This window comes from Ovis aries, chromosome 17, assembly GCF_016772045.2.
Source record: "Ovis aries strain OAR_USU_Benz2616 breed Rambouillet chromosome 17, ARS-UI_Ramb_v3.0, whole genome shotgun sequence".
NCBI lineage: Eukaryota > Metazoa > Chordata > Mammalia > Artiodactyla > Bovidae > Ovis > Ovis aries.
In genome coordinates, this window is record NC_056070.1 from 14,101,143 (window position 1) to 14,120,946 (window position 19,804).

The 19,804-nt window shown below is 42.9% G+C and overlaps 1 protein-coding gene across 14 annotated transcripts in view; it reads left to right on the forward strand.

Moving 5' to 3' along the window:
* The first annotated feature begins 1,059 nt into the window (after positions 1-1,059).
* The window catches only part of LOC121816918 (mucin-2-like), a 131,246-nt gene continuing 112,501 nt past the window's right edge, over positions 1,060-19,804 (forward strand). For 10 of the 14 annotated variants that reach the window (XM_042234307.2, XM_042234308.2, XM_042234311.2 and 7 more), the window contains exons 1-4: positions 1,060-1,121; positions 5,882-5,944; positions 11,778-11,843; positions 17,817-17,882. In XM_042234307.2, coding sequence (XP_042090241.1) covers positions 1,085-1,121; positions 5,882-5,944; positions 11,778-11,843; positions 17,817-17,882 — 232 coding nt within the window. In that variant the 5' untranslated portion in view covers positions 1,060-1,084. The remainder of the gene's footprint in view (positions 1,122-5,881; positions 5,945-11,777; positions 11,844-17,816; positions 17,883-19,804) is intronic. The other 4 variants (XM_060400984.1, XM_060400990.1, XM_060400991.1 and 1 more) reach the window with 2 other exon arrangements.

Sequence of the window (19,804 nt, forward strand, 5' to 3'; positions counted from 1 at the left end):
ATTTAGAGCACTGAGTAGAGTTCTCCGAGCTATCCAGTAGGTTCCCGTTGGTTATATGTCAATTCCAATCTCCTAATTATCCACCCTATGCCTCCGTAATGAGGCGTGTTTGGAGAGAAATCATCTCACCAGTTCCATGTAAGCCCTGGCTGTTTCATTCAAATTCTATTGTGAATTAAAGATTTCTTGCATCTCATGTATTATTACATTGCTGTATGACTTGCCATGAGCTAGAGAGGTTTTCAAACCTCAGAGCACTCTAATACTAACTCCAGTTCTCAAACATACTTCTTTCATGTAGGAGGCCGTTTTCTCTGTGACCCACGAGGATCTCCACGTATAAACAGAGCTGTCCTGGTGACCTCAGCCTGACTCAGGCCCTCAGTCTCGGGCCTGTGCGTGTGCTTAGTCGCTCAGTCGTGTCCAACTCTCTGTGACCTCATGGACGGTAGCCCACCAGGCTCCTGTGCCCATGGGGTTCTCCAGGCAAAAATACTGGAGTGGGCTGCCATTCCCTCCTCCAGGGGATCTTCCCAAACCAGGGATAGAACCCAAGTCTGGCATTGTGGGAGTATTCTTTAGCATCTGAGCCACCAGGGAAGCCCAAGAATACTGGAGTGGGTAGCCTGTCCCTTCTCTAGGGGAACTTCCCAACCCAGGAATCCAACCAGGGTCTCCTGCATTGCAGGCAGATTCTCTACCAGCTGAGCCATCGGGAAGCCCAATTTCAGGCCTTCACAGTCTCATTCTCATTTGTCCAATGGGGTGGCTCCTGACTGCTATTACCTTGAACTGCCCACTGAGTTTATGCAAAGTAATTTTAACAGATACCTGCCAGTTCCCTGAAGTGGAGACTCAACTGAAGGCTTTAATAATCCTGCTTAAGCAGATACCCACATATCTTCATGGACAGATGGTGTGCAACTCTGCATCATTTAAAAATGCCACCCAGCCTATCAACTGATGCCTAGAGAATGTGAGCCTGAACGATAACAATGTGTGGGCTGAGGCCACAGATGTCGCATCAGTCATCCTTGGGGGTCTTCTTGCACTGACCTTGGGAAGCCCAGCTTATGATCTCAGGATGGACCGAAAAATGATCTTTGTATTACTGTTGTCAGGTAGGTGGAATTTTTTTTAAGCAGGATTCTGTTATATGGGACATAGGATTATAGAGAGAAGAAAAACCATCTCATTTTAGTCCTGTCTGACTTAGCTGAATGACTGAATGAGTAGTATTCAGACCCCATCTTGTTGTTTAGTCACTCAGTCGCATCCAACTCTTTGTGACCCTGTGGACTGTAGCCCGCCAGGCTCCTCTGTCCATGGGATTTCCCGGGCAGGAATATGGGAGTGGGTTGCCATTCCCTTCTCCAGGAGATCATCCCGCCCCAGGGGTGAAACCCACATCTCCTGCATTGGCAGGTAGATTCTTTGCCACTGAGCCCCCAGGACCCCAGCCCAGCCTGGTGGATGGATGTTTTATTGAGAGTGGGTTGGTAAGGTGGGGGAAGTTACCCATGGCTGGATCACCTTGAGAGGCCTGCTGTTCATTTGTAAGCCTAGCCAGCCCTGAAACAATGTAATCAAATACTCTGCAAAACAAGTCTCTGTGAAAGAACGTGTTGCTTTGTTGGCATTTTCATGAGTTTAATTTCTAAATTAAAGAGTCATTAATGAAGGTAATGGTGGGTCTATGTTCCTTATTTTCCAAAAAGTTTTCCCAAAAGTTATAATTTCGTCTTTCTCCTGTCAGATAATCACAAGCCACATATGAACCCTGAATCCACGGCAGCGGCACTGGGGGGCGAGGGGGTCGTTATTTTCCACTTTGTGGTCCCTTACTGAGAAGTGATACAGGGGAACAAAAATGAAAGAAAGAAAGAAAGGACTCTTATTGGCTGAGGGATTATGTGGTTTAGGCAGAAATGGAAATCAATTCATTAAAATAAAAAGTAACAGAGGCGTATTATGAAGTAGTATCAAATTAGCATTATTTTTGGCCCCTTCCTGAGAGTGTCAGGATTAAAAGTTCTTCTCAAATACAGCGTTTATGTGTCAAAAATACTAGTGCCCAGCACCTAGATAAGGAGCAGGCATTTATTTGAAATGTGTTTAGCTCCCTCAGACGTGGGTGTAATTTGAGTTACAGAGAGTCTCAAGAATCAACTGAGCACTCTAGGAATTGGAGGAGGGATTCAGGAATTTCTTAGATGTTAGGTTGGCTAAAAAATTCATTCGTTCATCTTTTTTAAATTTATTTATTTTTATTTTACTTTACAATACTGTATTGATTTTGCCATACATTGACATGAATCCGCCACAGGTGTACATGAGTTCCCAATCCTGAACCCCCCTCCCATGTCTCTCCCCATTTCATCTCCCTGGGTCATCCCAGTGCACCAGCCCCAAGCATCCTGTATCCTGCCTCGAACCTAGACTGGCGATTCGTTTCCTACATGATAGTATACATGTTTCAATGCCATTCTCCCAAATCATCCCACCCTCTCCGTCCCCCACAGAGTCCAAAAGTCTCTTGTATACATCTGTGTCTCTTTTGCTGTCTCGCATACAGGGTTATCATGACCATCTTTCTAAATTCCATATATGTGTGTTAGTATACTGTACTGGTGTTTTACCTTCTGGCTTACTTGACTCTGTATAATCAGCTCCAGTTTCATCCACCTCGTTAAAATGGATTCAAATGTATTCTTTTTAATGGCTGAATAATACTCTACTGTGTATATGTACCACAGCCCTTATCCATTCATCTGCTGATGGACATCTAGGTTGCTTCCATGTCCTGCCTATTATAAACAGTGCTGTGATGAACATTGGGGTACACGTGTCTCTTTCAATTCTGGTTTCCTCGGTGTGTATGCCCAGCGGTGGGATTGCTGGGTCATAAGGCAGTTCTATTTCCAGTTTTTTAAGGAATCTCCACACTGTTCTCCATAGTGGCTGTACTAGTTTGCATTCCCACCAACAGTGTAAGAGGGTTCCCTTTTCTCCACACTCTCTCCAGCATTTATTGCTTGTAGACTTTTGGATCACAGCCATTCTGACTGGTATGAAATGGTATCTCATTGTGGTCTTGATTGGCATTTCTCTGATAATGAGTGATGTTGAGCATCTTTTCATGTGTTTGTCAGCCATCTGTATGTCTTCTTTGGAGAAATGTCTATTTAGTTCTTTGGCCCATTTTTTGATTGGGTCGTTTAATTTTCTGTATAACTCTGTGAACATCTCTGAGTGGTCCAGACTGTGGAGCGCACATAAGGAAGTGATTACTGGCTAGCTTGCTCTCTCCTCTTTTGATCCCGCCTCATCTCATTCCAGTCACCTCCAACTCCCCCCTCCCTCTTCTCTTCTCCTTGTAACTCTGTGAACCTCTCTGGGTGTCCCTCAATGTGGAAAAACTTTTCATCTTTAACCTAGATGTTTTATCATCGGTGCTGCATAGATGGAGAAGTCTTGAGGCTACTGTAAAAATAAAACTGAAAACCAGAAGCAGGAGGCTTAAAGTCCAAATCCTGAGAACATCAGAGAACTCCTGACTCCAGGGAACATTAATCGATAGGAGCTCATCAAACGCCTCCATACCTACACTGAAACCAAGCACCACCCAAGGGCCAACAAGTTCCAGAGCAAGACATACCACACAAATTCTCCAGCAACACAGGAACACACCCCTGAGCTTCAATATACAGGCAGCTCAAGTTACTCCCAAACCACTGACATCTCATAACTCATTACTGGACACTTCATTCGTTCATAAGGTGTTATGGAAATATCTGAACAAACTTTTTGCCTGACCCTGCACTAGGGGGTAAAATGTGTAACGGTTAAAGCACACATAGGAAAGAACTAGTTTCAAGCCTGGCTTCACGTCTGAAAGGCAGGGAGCATTGATGTAGGTGACTCCACGGCACACACACACACACACACTGCTCCCCCCCCCCCCCCCCCCGCCCAGCCTCAGTGTTCTTGTCTGTAAAACGCAGAAAATGTTGGTACCTGCCTACTGCCACCAAGGAGTAGTCGCCTAAAGACTAAACAAAGTAATTACCATAATGTCCTTACTCCAGCGTCTGGCTGTAGTAAATAAATATTCAGCGATGATAACAATTATAAACTAGGAAACAAGCCTGGGTATAGGATGGTGACTTCTGAGAAGCGAAGGAGAAGGGGAAATTCGAGGAAAACAGAAGACTAGCAGAGTTATCTTCCTGGAGAAGGATATGGGAGCCCACTCCAGTATTCTGGCCTGGAGAATCCCATGGACAGAGAAGCCTGGTGTCCACAGTGTTGCAAAGAGTGGGACTCGACTGAAGCGACTTCGCACCCAGGCTGGTGGCACCAGTGGTAAGGATCCACGTGCCAGAGCAAGAGACGTGAGAGGCACGGGTTTGATCTCTGGGTCGGGAAGATTCCCCTGGAGGAGCGTAAGTTTTTCTAGATGATTTGATGCCCAATCCCTGAATTCCTTCACTCATTTAGTATTCAGTAACTGTGCATGAGGCACTCTATTCCAAGGCCACGACAGGGGCATGAATGAGCTCCTGAGTTCATGTTCAGGGTGGGTGGGGGCAGGTAGAGGGAGGGAACATGACATTCAGCGGAACAAGTACTGAAATAAGAAAAGAGTGAAAAATAGCACCCAGAAATAAACCAGGGAAGCTGATGAACATAATGGAGAGGCCAACATAGAGAAGGGTAGCAGGACCTTTTTCCCTGAGTTGGTGACATTTCTGATGAAAGCTGAACAATGAGAAGAGGCCAAACTTGCAAAATCTGGGGAGGGTGGTGGAGGTAGAAGGGAGATGAAGGAAGAAAATTCTGCAGCAGAAGAAGACAGAGTGTGTTCAAGGAAAAGCCAAAGCTCTGGTTTGAGATTAGGGTCCTGATGCTAAACGGCACTTGGAGAGAGCTCTGGGTCCACAGGCCTTGGTTATCTTGTGCACCTCACCACACACGCCTGCAGGCACACCGTTACAATGACTCAGCAAAAAAGCAAGCCTTCTCCTTTTCCTTCTGTAACCTAGGGAGATAACGCTTCTCTCAATTTAACTGTTACAGGACTGAGTCTGAACTGGGATTCAGGGACCACTGCACCCTAAATATCTTAAAAGCCAAATCTGTGTCTTCATTTTGGTCTCCCTGACTCTGCTAGGCATGCACATGTGCTTAGTCTCTCAGTTTCATCCTACTCTTTGTGACCCCATGACCTGTAGCCCACCAGACTCCTCTGTTGATGGAATATTCCAGGCAAGAATACAGGAGTATGTTGCCATTCCCTTCTCCATGATATCTTCCTGACCCAGAGATTGACCCCCGTCTCCTGTATTGCAGGCAGATTCTTTGCCATCTGAGCCTCCAGGGAAGCCTGCTAGGCATGTAGTAAGCACTCAGTTAATAATAGCTGCAGAACAAGAAACGATCAGCATTTTCCTGCAGATTAGCTTAAGTGTTGAGACCTGATTGGCTTGCATGGGTCTCATTTTCGTCCTGCCTATCAAATAACACACAAACTAGATGGCATCTCAAATGGTTTCCAACTCTAAACTTCAATGATGCCTCAAAGGTCTGCTGAGATGATCCATAGGCTAGTTTCCAATCTATAAATATCTACCTTGGTGTGAAGTTGGGTTTTTTGAAAGAAATGAACACTCTCACTCTGAACTCCTGGAGAAGGATTCCTAAGACGGGGAAGGAGGCACAGTATCTCAAAATCAACGTGAACTGGTTTCAAATTGGGAAGTTGGATTTAACATCATCGTGATGAATTTCTCTGTACTTTGGTCTCTAGAGGATGATGGCTAACATCCATGAACCTACTGGGGAAGCACATTTTAGTTAATTTTCCCAAATGTCTTCATAGGTCATTTTTCCAGAGCACCTGTTGCAACACGGCCTACAGAGACCCCTGTCACTTGGGATTCAAGTAAGTTACCAACCAAAGGAGATGGGTAATAGATTTCCAGCCATTAGTATCATATCTGCGTATTTAATAAGGACCTATCTGTGTGGTTTTCTATGATACATGAGTCCAATTAAAGCAACAACACTGAAAAGAAACATTTCAGGGTTAACTCTGGCTATTGTAATTGGGGTAATTTTTTCCTGCTTTTTCAGTTCAGTTCAGTCAGTCAGTTGTGTCCGACTCTTTGTGACCCCATGAATCGCAGCATGCCAGGCCTCCCTGTCCATCACCAACTCCCGGAGCCTACCCAAACTCATGTCCATCGAGTCGGTGATGCCACCTAGCCATCTCATCCCCTGTCGTCCCCTTCTCCTCCTGCCCTCAATCCTTCCCAGCATCAGAGTCTTTTCAGGTGAGTCAATCTTTGCATAAGGTGGCCAAAGTATTGGAGTTTGAGCTTCAGCATCAGTGATTCCAATGAACACCCAGGACTGAACTCCTTTAGGATGGACTGCTTGGTTCTCCTTGCAGTCCAAGGGACTCTCAAGAGTCTTCTCCAACACCACAGTTCAAAAGCATTCATTCTTTGGTGCTCAGCTGTCTTCACAGTCCAACTGTCACATCCAGTAGTCATACTACGGGAAAAACCATAGCCACGACTAGACGGACCTTTGTTGGCAACGTAATGCTTTTTAATACTTTCTAAATTCCCTGAAAAAGAAACATAAAATATAATTAGGAAAAGTTTTACAATTTTTCAGGTTAAAGCAAACACATACAACCTCTGCTTTCTAAGCTGTCTCTATCATTAAGCAAAGCCAGTAAACATTAATAGGGAAAAACCTAGATATCAGCATGCTCATTTCATTGTCCTTACTTACTGCTCAAATAAACTTGGTTGTGACACATACTGAAACTGATTCTGGGGATCTGATAGAGAAAAGAGCAAGAACTGACAGTAGACATATGAGATACCCCAAGGTTAATATTTTCCCATTTTCTGTTTCCCTTAGTTGAAATAGAATTGATTTACAGTGTTCTATTAGTTTCAAGTGTGCAACATAGAGATTCAGTGTTTCTATTGATGATGCTGCATTTAAAGTTTTATGAAATATTGACTATATTTCTTGTTCTCTACAATATATTCTTCTAGCTTATTTATTTTATACATATGAGTTCATACCTCTTAATCCCTTACCCCTTCTTTGCTCTTCCCACCCCCCACTTTCTACTGGTCACCACTAGTTTCTTCTCTGTATCTGTGAATCTATTTCTGTTTTTTTTTAATAGTTATTTACGATATTTTTTGGATTCGACATAAAAGTGATATAAAATATTTCTTGTTCTGACTTATTTCACAAAGTATAACATCCTTTAGACCCATCCATGTTGTTGAAAATGGCAGAGTTTCATTCTTTTTTTGTAGCTGATAATATCCCTGTCTGTCTGTGTGTCTGTGTGTCTGTGTGTCTGTGTGTATCTGTGTGTGTCTCTGTGTGTGTGTGTGTGTGTGTGTTATACATCTTCTCTATTCTCTCATTTTTTGATGGACGCTTCGATTGCCTTCATACTTTGGCTATTGTAAACAATGCTGCTATGAACATTGGGGTTCATATATTTTTTGGAATTGGTGTTTTCATTTTCTTTGCGTATATACCGAGGAATGGAATTGCTGGATCATATGGTATCTCTATTTTTAATTTTTGGAGCAATTTCCATAGTATTTTGCATTATGGCTGCACCAGTTTTCATTCTCACCAGCAGTATACAAGGATTCTGTTTTCTCCACAGCCTGCCCAACGTTTGTAGATTTTTTTGATAGTCATCCTGACAGATGCGAGGTAATATCTCACTGTGGCTTTGATTTGCACATCTCTGATGATTACCTGTGTTGAACATCCTTTCATGTTTCTGTTGGCCAGATATATGTCTTCTTTGGAAAAGGCCCATTTTCTGCTTTTCTTTTTTAATTTTGCAGAACTTGATTCTTTTATGATACAGTAACGCATCCACAATCCCCAGCAGCCACACTCTACTTGCTAAGAGCAGTGCGAAAGTGATAGCATATAGAATCTTAGGAAGCCTTATTCACAGAGAGACTTCTACCACATCTTGGGAGTCAGGCAATGTTCTGACCATGTCTGTCTCAGAAAAGCGAATGACTCCAAAAATACTCAAAGCCCCGAGTCACAAAACACTGTACATTCTTTTCCTGGTTCCCAAGCACCATACCAACCTCCAATACATAGTGAAGGAGGAGAGTTGTGACCTCAGCTTGTCTAGCGCCTTGTCTTCCTTGATATTTTGACCAGACTATCCTTTCCTCATTTAATGGTCTTAACACTCTTGATGAAAGCCAATTACCACAGGCATACGAGTTAATTTCTAGACTCTCAGTTCTATCCCACTGATCCTCAGGGCAGCATTATACCGTCTTGACTACCACTGCTCTGTGGTAAGTTTTGAAATGATGAAATGTAAGTCATCCAGATCTGCACTTTTTCAAGATGATTTTGGCTATTTGGGGTACCCACACGTTTCATATGAATTTTAAGACCAATTTTTCTGTTTGTGTAAGCCATTAGATGAGTATATCTGTGTATACTTAGTTCATTTAAATAGCCAGTAACTCTACATGATTGATAATTATTATGCTCAGTTTGCAAATTATGAACCAAAAGTACAGTGTGGAAGTCTGCTGCCCCAGGTGTCAGCTAATAACTAGTGACATTAGATTGAAACCAGGCATTCAGGCTCTAGAAACTGTGCATTTAATCCACACAAGAAACTGCTTATTCATCATCCACACTGATGTTCTGAATTTGGCCCTATCTTATTCTTTTCTTCCTTTTTAACTTTTTTTTTTTTTGCACCATGTGGCATGTGGAATCCTAATTCCTAGACCAAGGGTCAAACTCACGCTTCCTGCATTGAAAGTGAAGAGTCTTAAGCCCTGAACTGTCAGGGAAGTCCTGGCTCTTCCGGACTCTTGCAACATTGTCACTTAATGTTCTACTCATGCTTTCCCTAACGTGGATCCTGTAGTAAAGGCTCTTAGTCTGTCTTCTCCTTTAATCACTGTAGCTGGTGACTGCAGCCATGAAATTAAAAGACGCTTACTCCTTGGAAGGAAAGTCATGACCAAGCTAGACAGCATATTAGAAAGCAGAGACATTACTTTGCCAACAAAGGTCCATCTAGTCAAGGCTATGGTTTTTCCGGTGGTCATGTATGGATGTGAGAGTCGGACTGTGAAGAAAGCTGAGCACCGAAGATTGATGCTTTTGAACTGTGGTGTTGGAGAAGACTCTCGAGTGTCCCTTGGACTGCAAGGAGATCCAAGCAGTCCATCCTAAAGGAGATCAGTCCTGGGTGTTCTTTGGAAAGTATGATGCTAACCCTGAAACTCCAATTCTTTGGCCACCTCATGCAAAGAGTTGACTCATTGGAAAAGACTCTGATGCTGGGAGGGATTGGGGGCAGTAGAGGTGGCTGGATGGCATCACTGACTCGATGGATGTCGGTTTGGGTGAACTCTGGGAGTTGCTGATGGACAGGAAGGCCTAGCATGCTGCGATTCATGGGGTCGCAAAGAGTCGTAGACGACTGAGCGACTGAACTGAACTGAACTGAACTGAACTGAACTAATAGTAAATATATCAACTATATTTCAGTTGAGAAAATCACTTGTGCTTACATTATATTTTACAGCTTTGCATCTGAATGATGAAGGATACCTTAGAGATACTAGTCATTTGTCACACCATATAGCTAATTTGTGTGACATTGTTTATATACATGTAATGAATTCGGAGGTGGCTCAGTGGTCAAGAGTCCGCCTACGAGGCAGGAGATGCAAATTGAGACCCTGGGTGGAGAAGATTCCCTGGAGAAGGAAATGGCAACCCACTCCAGTATTCTTGCTTGGGAAATTCCATGGACAGGGGAGCCTGGCAGGCTAGAGTCCACGGGGCTGCAGAAGAGTTGAACACAACTGAGCCACTCAACAACCACAACAATGAATCAGGTAGTAGGACAAGTCAAGGAACAAGGTGGAAATAGGGTTTGTAAGAGGGGAGAAGATAGTTTAGTTTAGGGGCAATGAATCTTGTCTGAATTATTTGAGGGTGAACTGAGTAGCTGCCAGCTGGTAGAAAGAGGAAAGCCTTGGAAATCTGTCCTTACATAGACGGAGCAGAAGTGTGAACGACATTTTCTGTTCTTTACGGATTCTCCAGGAATCCGTGCACATTTAGCTGAGGAGCCAAGGCGATGCTGTCCTGACAAGTGAGGTCGTTCCAGCCCTACAGCATCACACCTGAGCACTGGTTCCTTTACACAGTGTCCTAAAGAATGAGCAGAGACACATCACAAAGTTCAGTGCACTGATGTTTATCAGAGAGGTATCAAATTTCATAAGAGGAAAAACACCATAAATGCTCAGAGATTGATAAAGTACAATATTCAGACAATGGCACAGAATGCCAGCCATTAAAAACCTTGTAGTAGAGGAGGATTCAGAATATTGGGCATATGCTCAGGGAATATATATCTTAAAAATGCTGCTTACATATTTATATATATTTAAGCGCAACTATTCCCTATTTAGACACAATAGCTACAAGTTCAGAAAGCTATGTACCAAGATGTTCAAATGTCTGTTATTGGGTAGTGGGATGATGAATGATTTTTGGATTGCCTCACCCACTATCTAGCTAGAAGAAAACTAAATTCAATGATGTCTAGGTTTTCGTTTTTACTGGGGCCGTAGGAGTGTACCTGAGAGATGGAGGCAGGGAGGCATGGAGCAGAGGGTTAGTCTTCGTGTAATTGTCATGAGTCTCCATCTTTCTTTTCATGGGCAATTTTCCAAAGTTACGTGAAACGCTATGCAACAGCAGCTTCAAGTCCCCATTATAAGGACAATACTAATAGCTGGTTTGAACGTAATGTTCATGACATGCCTGTACTGTACTGCTTGGGGACTTCCCTGGTGGCTCTGCTGCTGCTACTGCTGCTAAGTCACTTCAGTCGTGTCGACTCTGTGCGACCCCATAGACGGCAGCCCACCAGGCTCTTCCGTCCCTGGGATTCTCCAGGCAAGAACACTGGAGTGGGTTGCCATTTCCTTCTCCAAGGCAGCAAAGTGGAAAGTGAAAGTGAAGTCGCTCAGCTGTGTCTGACTGGTAGCGACCTCATGGACTGCAGCCTACCAGGCTCCTCTGCCCATGGGGTTCTCCAGGCAAGAGTACTGGAGTAGGTTGCCATTCCCTTCTCCATGACATCTTCCTGACCCAGGGATTGAACCCGTGTCTCCTGTATTGCAGGCAGATTCTTTACCATCAGAGCCTCCAGGGAAGCCTGCTAGGCATGTAGTAGGCACTCAGTTTATAATAGTTGCAGAAGAAACTAACAATCAGAATTTTGTTGCAGATTAGCTCAAGGGTTGAGACCTGATTGACTCGCATGGGTCTCATTTTCGTCCTGCCTATCAAGTAAAACACAGACTAGATGGCATCTCAAAAGGTTTTCATCTCTATACTTCATGATGCCTCAAAGGTCTGCCTGAGAGGATCCATAGGCTAGTTTCCAATCTATAGATCTTTAGCTTGGTGTGAAGTTGGGTTTCTAGAAAGAAATGAACACTCACTCTGAACACCTGGAGAAGGATTCCTAAGACGGGAAAGAGGCCCAGTATCTCAAAATCAACGTGCACTGGTTTCAAATTGGGAAGTTGGATTTCACATCATCGTGATGAATTTCTCTGTACTTTGGTCTCTAGAGGATGACTGCTAACATCCATGAACCTACTGGGGAAGCACATTTTAGTTAATTTTCCCAAATGTCTTCATAGGTTATATTTCCAGAGCACCTGTTGCAACACGGCCTACAGAGACCCCTGTCACTTGGAATTCACCAGGTAAGTTACCAAGCAAAGGAGATGGGTAATAGATTTCCAGCCATTAGTATCATATCTGTGTATTTAATAAGCTCCTATCTGTGTGGTTTTCTATGATACATGAGTCAAACTAAAGCAACAACACTGAAAAGAAACATTTCAGGGTTAACTCTGGCTATTGTCATTGGGGTAATTTTTCCTGCTTTTTCAGTTCAGTTCAGTGCAGGGCAGTGCAGTTGCTCAGTCGTGTCCGACTCTTTGCGACCCCATGAATCGCAGCATGCCAGGCCTCCCTGTCCATCACCAACTCCCGAGGCCTACCCAAACTCATGTCCATCGAGTCGGTGATGCCACCCAGCCATCTCATCCCCTGTTGTCCCCTTCTCCTCCTGCCCCCAATCCTTCCCAGCATCAGAGTCTTTTCCAATGAGTCAACTCTTCACATGAGATGGCCAAAGTATTGGAGTTTCAGCTTCAGCACCAGTCCTTCCAGTGAACACCCAGGACTGAACTCCTTTAGGATGGACTGCTTGGATCTCCTTGCAGGCCAAGGGACTCTCAAGAGTCTTCTCCAACACCACAGTTCAAAAGCATCCATTCTTTGGTGCTCAGCTGTCTTCACAGTCCAGCTCTCACATCTAGTAGTCATACTACGGGAAAAACCATAGCCACGACCTGATGGACCTGTGTTGGCAAAGTAATGCTTTTTAATACTTTCTAAATTCTCTGAGAAAGAATCATAAAATATAATTAGGAAAAGTTTTACAATTTTTCAGGTTAAAGCAAACACATACAACCTCTGCTTTCTAAGCTGTCTCTATCATTAAGCAAAGCCAGTAAACATTCATAGGGAAAAACCTAGATATCAGCATGCTCATTTCATTGTCCTTACTTACTGCTCAAATAAACTTGGTTGTGACACATACTGAACCTGATTCTGGGGATCTGATAGAGAAAAGAGCAAGAACTGACAGTAGACATATGAGATACCCCAAGGTTAATATTTTCCCATTTTCTGTTTCTCTTAGTTGAAATAGAGTTGATTTACAGTGTTCTATTAGTTTCAAGTGTGCAACATAGAGATTCAGTGTTTCTATTGATGATGCTGCATTTAAAGTTTTATGAAATATTGACTATATTTCTTGTTCTCTACAATATATTCTTCTAGCTTATTTATTTTATACATACGAGTTCATACCTCTTAATCCCTTACCCCTACTTTGCCCTTCTGGCCCACCACTTTCTACTGGTCACCACTGGTTTCTTCTCTGTATCTGTGAATCTATTTCCAACTTTTTTATCGTTATTTATCTAATTTTTTGGATTCGACATAAAAGTGATATAAAATATTTCTTGTTCTGACTTATTTCACTAAGTATAACATCCTTTAGACCCATCCATGTTGTTGTAAATGGCAGAGTTTCATTCTTTTTTTGTAGCTGACTAATATCCCTGTGTGTGTGTGTCTCTGTGTGTGTGTCTGTTTCTGTGTGTGTGTTTTTGTGTATCTGTGTGTGTTTCTGTCTGTGTGCGTATGTCTATGTGTGTGTGTGTGTGTCTGTGTGTATCTGTGTGTGTGTGTGTCTGTGTGTGTTTCTGTCTGTGTGTGTGTGTCTGTGTGTGTGTGTGTGTGTGTTAGACATCTTCTCTCTCCTCTCATTTGTTGATGGACTCTTCGATTGCCTTCATACTTTGGCTATTGTAAACAATGCTGCTATGAACATTGGGGTTCATATATGTTTTGGAATTAGTGTTTTCATTTTCTTTGCGTATATACTGAGGAATGGAGTTGCTGGATCATACGGTATCTCTATTTTTAATTTTTGGAGCAATTTCCATAAAGTATTTTGCATTATGGCTGCACCAGTTTTCATTCTCACCAGCAGCATACAAGGATTCTGTTTTCTCCACAGCCTCGCCAACTTTGGTAGATTTTTTTTGATGTCATCCTGACAGATGTGAGGTAATATCTCAGTGTGGCTTTGATCTGCACTTCTCTGATGATTAGCTGTGTTGAACATCCTTTCATGTGTCCCTTGGCCATATATATGTCTTCTTTGGCAAAGGCGCATTTTCTGTTTTGTGTTGTTTTGTTTTGTTTTTTTTGCAGAACTTGTTTCTTTTATGATACAGTAACTCATCCACAATCCCCAGCGGCCACACTCTACTTGCTAAGAGCAATGGGAAAGTGGCAGCGTATAGAATCTTAGGAAGCCTTATTCACAGAGAGACTTCTACCACATCTTGGGAGTCAGGCAATGTTCTGACCGTGTCTGTCTCAGAAAAGTAATTGACTGAAAAAATACTCAAAGCCCCAAGTCACAAAACACTGTACATTCTTTTCCTGGTTCCCAAGCACCATACCAACCTCCAGTACACAGTGAAGGAGGAGAGTTCTGACCTCAGTGTGTCTAGAACCTTGAATTCCTTGATATTTTGACCAGCCTATTCTTTCCTCATTTAATGGTCTGAACACCCTTGATGAAAGCCAGTTACCACAGGTATAGGAGGTAATTTCTAGACTCTCAGTTCTATTCCACTGATCCTGAGGGCAGCACCACCATACCGTCTTGACCGCCATGGCTCAGTGGTAAGTTTTGAAATGATGAATAGTAAGTCACCCAGCTCTGCACTTTTTCAAGATGGTTTTGGCTATTTGGGGTACCCACACGTTTCATATGAATTTTAAGACCAATTTTTCTGTTTGTGTAAGCCATTAGATGAGTATATCTGTGTATACTTAGTTCATTTAAATAGCCAGTAACTCTACATGATTGATAATTATTATGCTCAGTTTGCAAATTATGAACCAAAAGTACAGTGTGGAAGTCTGCTGCCCCAGGTGTCAGCTAATAACTAGTGACATTAGATTGAAACCAGGCATTCAGGCTCTAGAAACTGTGCATTTAATCCACACAAGAAACTGCTTATTCATCATCCACACTGATGTTCTGAATTTGGCCCTATCTTATTCTTATCTTCCTTTTTAACTTTTTTTTTTTTTTTTTTTTTTTTTTGCACCATGTGGCATGTGGAATCCTAATTCCTAGACCAAGGGTCAAACGCACGCTTCCTGCATTGAAAGTGAAGAGTCTTAAGCCCTGAACTGTCAGGGAAGTCCTGGCTCTTCCGGACTCTTGCAACATTGTCACTTAATGTTCTACTCATGCTTTCCCTAACGTGGATCCTGTAGTAAAGGCTCTTAGTCTGTCTTCTCCTTTAATCACTGTAGATGGTGACTGCAGCCATGAAATTAAAAGACGCTTACTCCTTGGAAGGAAAGTCATGACCAAGCTAGACAGCATATTAAAAAGCAGAGACATTACTTTGCCAACAAAGGTCCATCTAGTCAAGGCTATGGTTTTCCGGTGGTCATGTATGGATGTGAGAGTCGGACTGTGAAGAAAGCTGAGCACCGAAGATTGATGCTTTTGAACTGTGGTGTTGGAGAAGACTCTCGAGTGTCCCTTGGACTGCAAGGAGATCCAAGCAGTCCATCCTAAAGGAGATCAGTCCTGGGTGTTCTTTGGAAAGTATGATGCTAACCCTGAAACTCCAATTCTTTGGCCACCTCATGCAAAGAGTTGACTCATTGGAAAAGACTCTGATGCTGGGAGGGATTGGGGGCAGTAGAGGTGGCTGGATGGCATCACCGACTCGATGGGTGTCGGTTTGGGTGAACTCTGGGAGTTGCTGATGGACAGGAAGGCCTAGCATGCTGCGATTCATGGGGTCGCAAAGAGTCGTAGACGACTGAGCGACTGAACTGAGCTGAACTGAACTGAACTAATAGTAAATATATCAACTATATTTCAGTTGAGAAAATCACTTGTGCTTACATTATATTTTACAGCTTTGCATCTGAATGATGAAGGATACCTTAGAGATACTAGTCATTTGTCACACCATATAGCTAATTTGTGTGACATTGTTTATATACATGTAATGAATTCGGAGGTGGCTCAGTGGTCAAGAGTCCGCCTACGAGGCAGGAGATGCAAATTGAGACCCTGGGTGGAGAAGATTCCCTGGAGAAGGAAATGGCAACCCACTCCAGTTTTCTTGCTTGGGAAATTCCATGGACAGGGGAGCCTGGCAGGCTAGAGTCCACGGGGCTGCAGAAGAGTTGAACACAACTGAGCCACTCAACAACCACAACAATGAATCAGGTAGTAGGACAAGTCAAGGAACAAGGTGGAAATAGGGTTTGTAAGAGGGGAGAAGATAGTTTAGTTTAGGGGCAATGAATCTTGTCTGAATTATTTGAGGGTGAACTGAGTAGCTGCCAGCTGGTAGAAAGAGGAAAGCCTTGGAAATCTGTCCTTACATAGACGGAGCAGAAGTGTGAACGACATTTTCTGTTCTTTACGGATTCTCCAGGAATCCGTGCACATTTAGCTGAGGAGCCAAGGCGATGCTGTCCTGGCAAGTGAGGTCGTTCCAGCCCTACAGCATCACACCTGAGCACTGGTTCCTTTACACAGTGTCCTAAAGAATGAGCAGAGACACATCACAAAGTTCAGTGCACTGATGTTTATCAGAGAGGTATCAAATTTCATAAGAGGAAAAACACCATAAATGCTCAGAGATTGATAAAGTACAATATTCAGACAATGGCACAGAATGCAGCCATTAAAAACCTTGTAGTAGAGGAGGATTCAGAATATTGGGCATATGCTCAGGAATATATATCTTAAAAATGCTGCTTACATATTTATATATATTTAAGCGCAACTATTCCCTATTTAGACACAATAGCTACAAGTTCAGAAAGCTATGTACCAAGATGTTCAAATGTCTGTTATTGGGTAGTGGGATGATGAATGATTTTTGGATTGCCTCACCCACTATCTAGCTAGAAGAAAACTAAATTCAATGATGTCTAGGTTTTCGTTTTTACTGGGGCCGTAGGAGTGTACCTGAGAGATGGAGGCAGGGAGGCATGGAGCAGAGGGTTAGTCTTCGTGTAATTGTCATGAGTCTCCATCTTTCTTTTCATGGGCAATTTTCCAAAGTTACGTGAAACGCTATGCAACAGCAGCTTCAAGTCCCCATTATAAGGACAATACTAATAGCTGGTTTGAACGTAATGTTCATGACATGCCTGTACTGTACTGCTTGGGGACTTCCCTGGTGGCTCTGCTGCTGCTACTGCTGCTAAGTCACTTCAGTCGTGTCGACTCTGTGCGACCCCATAGACGGCAGCCCACCAGGCTCTTCCGTCCCTGGGATTCTCCAGGCAAGAACACTGGAGTGGGTTGCCATTTCCTTCTCCAAGGCAGCAAAGTGGAAAGTGAAAGTGAAGTCGCTCAGCTGTGTCTGACTGGTAGCGACCTCATGGACTGCAGCCTACCAGGCTCCTCTGCCCATGGGGTTCTCCAGGCAAGAGTACTGGAGTAGGTTGCCATTCCCTTCTCCATGACATCTTCCTGACCCAGGGATTGAACCCGTGTCTCCTGTATTGCAGGCAGATTCTTTACCATCAGAGCCTCCAGGGAAGCCTGCTAGGCATGTAGTAGGCACTCAGTTTATAATAGTTGCAGAAGAAACTAACAATCAGAATTTTGTTGCAGATTAGCTCAAGGGTTGAGACCTGATTGACTCGCATGGGTCTCATTTTCGTCCTGCCTATCAAGTAAAACACAGACTAGATGGCATCTCAAAAGGTTTTCATCTCTATACTTCATGATGCCTCAAAGGTCTGCCTGAGAGGATCCATAGGCTAGTTTCCAATCTATAGATCTTTAGCTTGGTGTGAAGTTGGGTTTCTAGAAAGAAATGAACACTCACTCTGAACACCTGGAGAAGGATTCCTAAGACGGGAAAGAGGCCCAGTATCTCAAAATCAACGTGCACTGGTTTCAAATTGGGAAGTTGGATTTAACATCATCGTGATGAATTTCTCTGTACTTTGGTCTCTAGAGGATGACTGCTAACATCCATGAACCTACTGGGGAAGCACATTTTAGTTAATTTTCCCAAATGTCTTCATAGGTTATATTTCCAGAGCACCTGTTGCAACACGGCCTACAGAGACCCCTGTCACTTGGAATTCACCAGGTAAGTTACCAAGCAAAGGAGATGGGTAATAGATTTCCAGCCATTAGTATCATATCTGTGTATTTAATAAGCTCCTATCTGTGTGGTTTTCTATGATACATGAGTCAAACTAAAGCAACAACACTGAAAAGAAACATTTCAGGGTTAACTCTGGCTATTGTCATTGGGGTAATTTTTCCTGCTTTTTCAGTTCAGTTCAGTGCAGTGCAGTGCAGTTGCTCAGTCGTGTCCGACTCTTTGCGACCCCATGAATCGCAGCATGCCAGGCCTCCCTGTCCATCACCAACTCCCGAGGCCTACCCAAACTCATGTCCATCGAGTCGGTGATGCCACCCAGCCATCTCATCCCCTGTTGTCCCCTTCTCCTCCTGCCCCCAATCCTTCCCAGCATCAGAGTCTTTTCCAATGAGTCAACTCTTCACATGAGATGGCCAAAGTATTGGAGTTTCAGCTTCAGCACCAGTCCTTCCAGTGAACACCCAGGACTGAACTCCTTTAGGATGGACTGCTTGGATCTCCTTGCAGGCCAAGGGACTCTCAAGAGTCTTCTCCAACACCACAGTTCAAAAGCATCCATTCTTTGGTGCTCAGCTGTCTTCACAGTCCAGCTCTCACATCTAGTAGTCATACTACGGGAAAAACCATAGCCACGACCTGATGGACCTGTGTTGGCAAGTAATGCTTTTTAATACTTTCTAAATTCTCTGAGAAAGAATCATAAAATATAATTAGGAAAAGTTTTACAATTTTTCAGGTTAAAGCAAACACATACAACCTCTGCTTTCTAAGCTGTCTCTATCATTAAGCAAAGCCAGTAAACATTCATAGGGAAAAACCTAGATATCAGCATGCTCATTTCATTGTCCTTACTTACTGCTCAAATAAACTTGGTTGTGACACATACTGAACCTGATTCTGGGGATCTGATAGAGAAAAGAGCAAAAACTGACAGTAGACATATGAGATACCCCAAGGTTAATATTTTCCCATTTTCTGTTTCCCTTAGTTGAAATAGAGTTGATTTACAGTGTTCTATTAGTTTCAAGTGTGCAACATAGAGATTCAGTGTTTCTATTGATGATGCTGCATTTAAAGTTTTATGAAATATTGACTATATTTCTTGTTCTCTACAATATATTCTTCTAGCTTATTTATTTTATACATACGAGTTCATACCTCTTAATCCCTTACCCCTACTTTGCCCTTCTGGCCCACCACTTTCTACTGGTCACCACTGGTTTCTTCTCTGTATCTGTGAATCTATTTCCAACTTTTCTATCGTTATTTATCTAATTTTTTGGATTCGACATAAAAGTGATATAAAATATTTCTTGTTCTGACTTATTTCACTAAGTATAACATCCTTTAGACCCATCCATGTTGTTGAAAATGGCAGAGTTTCATTCTTTTTTTGTAGCTGACTAATATCCCTGTGTGTGTGTGTCTCTGTGTGTGTGTCTGTTTCTGTGTGTGTGTTTTTGTGTATCTGTGTGTGTTTCTGTCTGTGTGCGTATGTCTATGTGTGTGTGTGTGTGTCTGTGTGTATCTGTGTGTGTGTGTGTCTGTGTGTGTTTCTGTCTGTGTGTGTGTGTCTGTGTGTGTGTGTGTGTGTGTTAGACATCTTCTCTATCCTCTCATTTGTTGATGGACTCTTCGATTGCCTTCATACTTTGGCTATTGTAAACAATGCTGCTATGAACATTGGGGTTCATATATGTTTTGGAATTAGTGTTTTCATTTTCTTTGCGTATATACTGAGGAATGGAGTTGCTGGATCATACGGTATCTCTATTTTTAATTTTTGGAGCAATTTCCATAAAGTATTTTGCATTATGGCTGCACCAGTTTTCATTCTCACCAGCAGCATACAAGGATTCTGTTTTCTCCACAGCCTCGCCAACTTTGGTAGATTTTTTTTGATG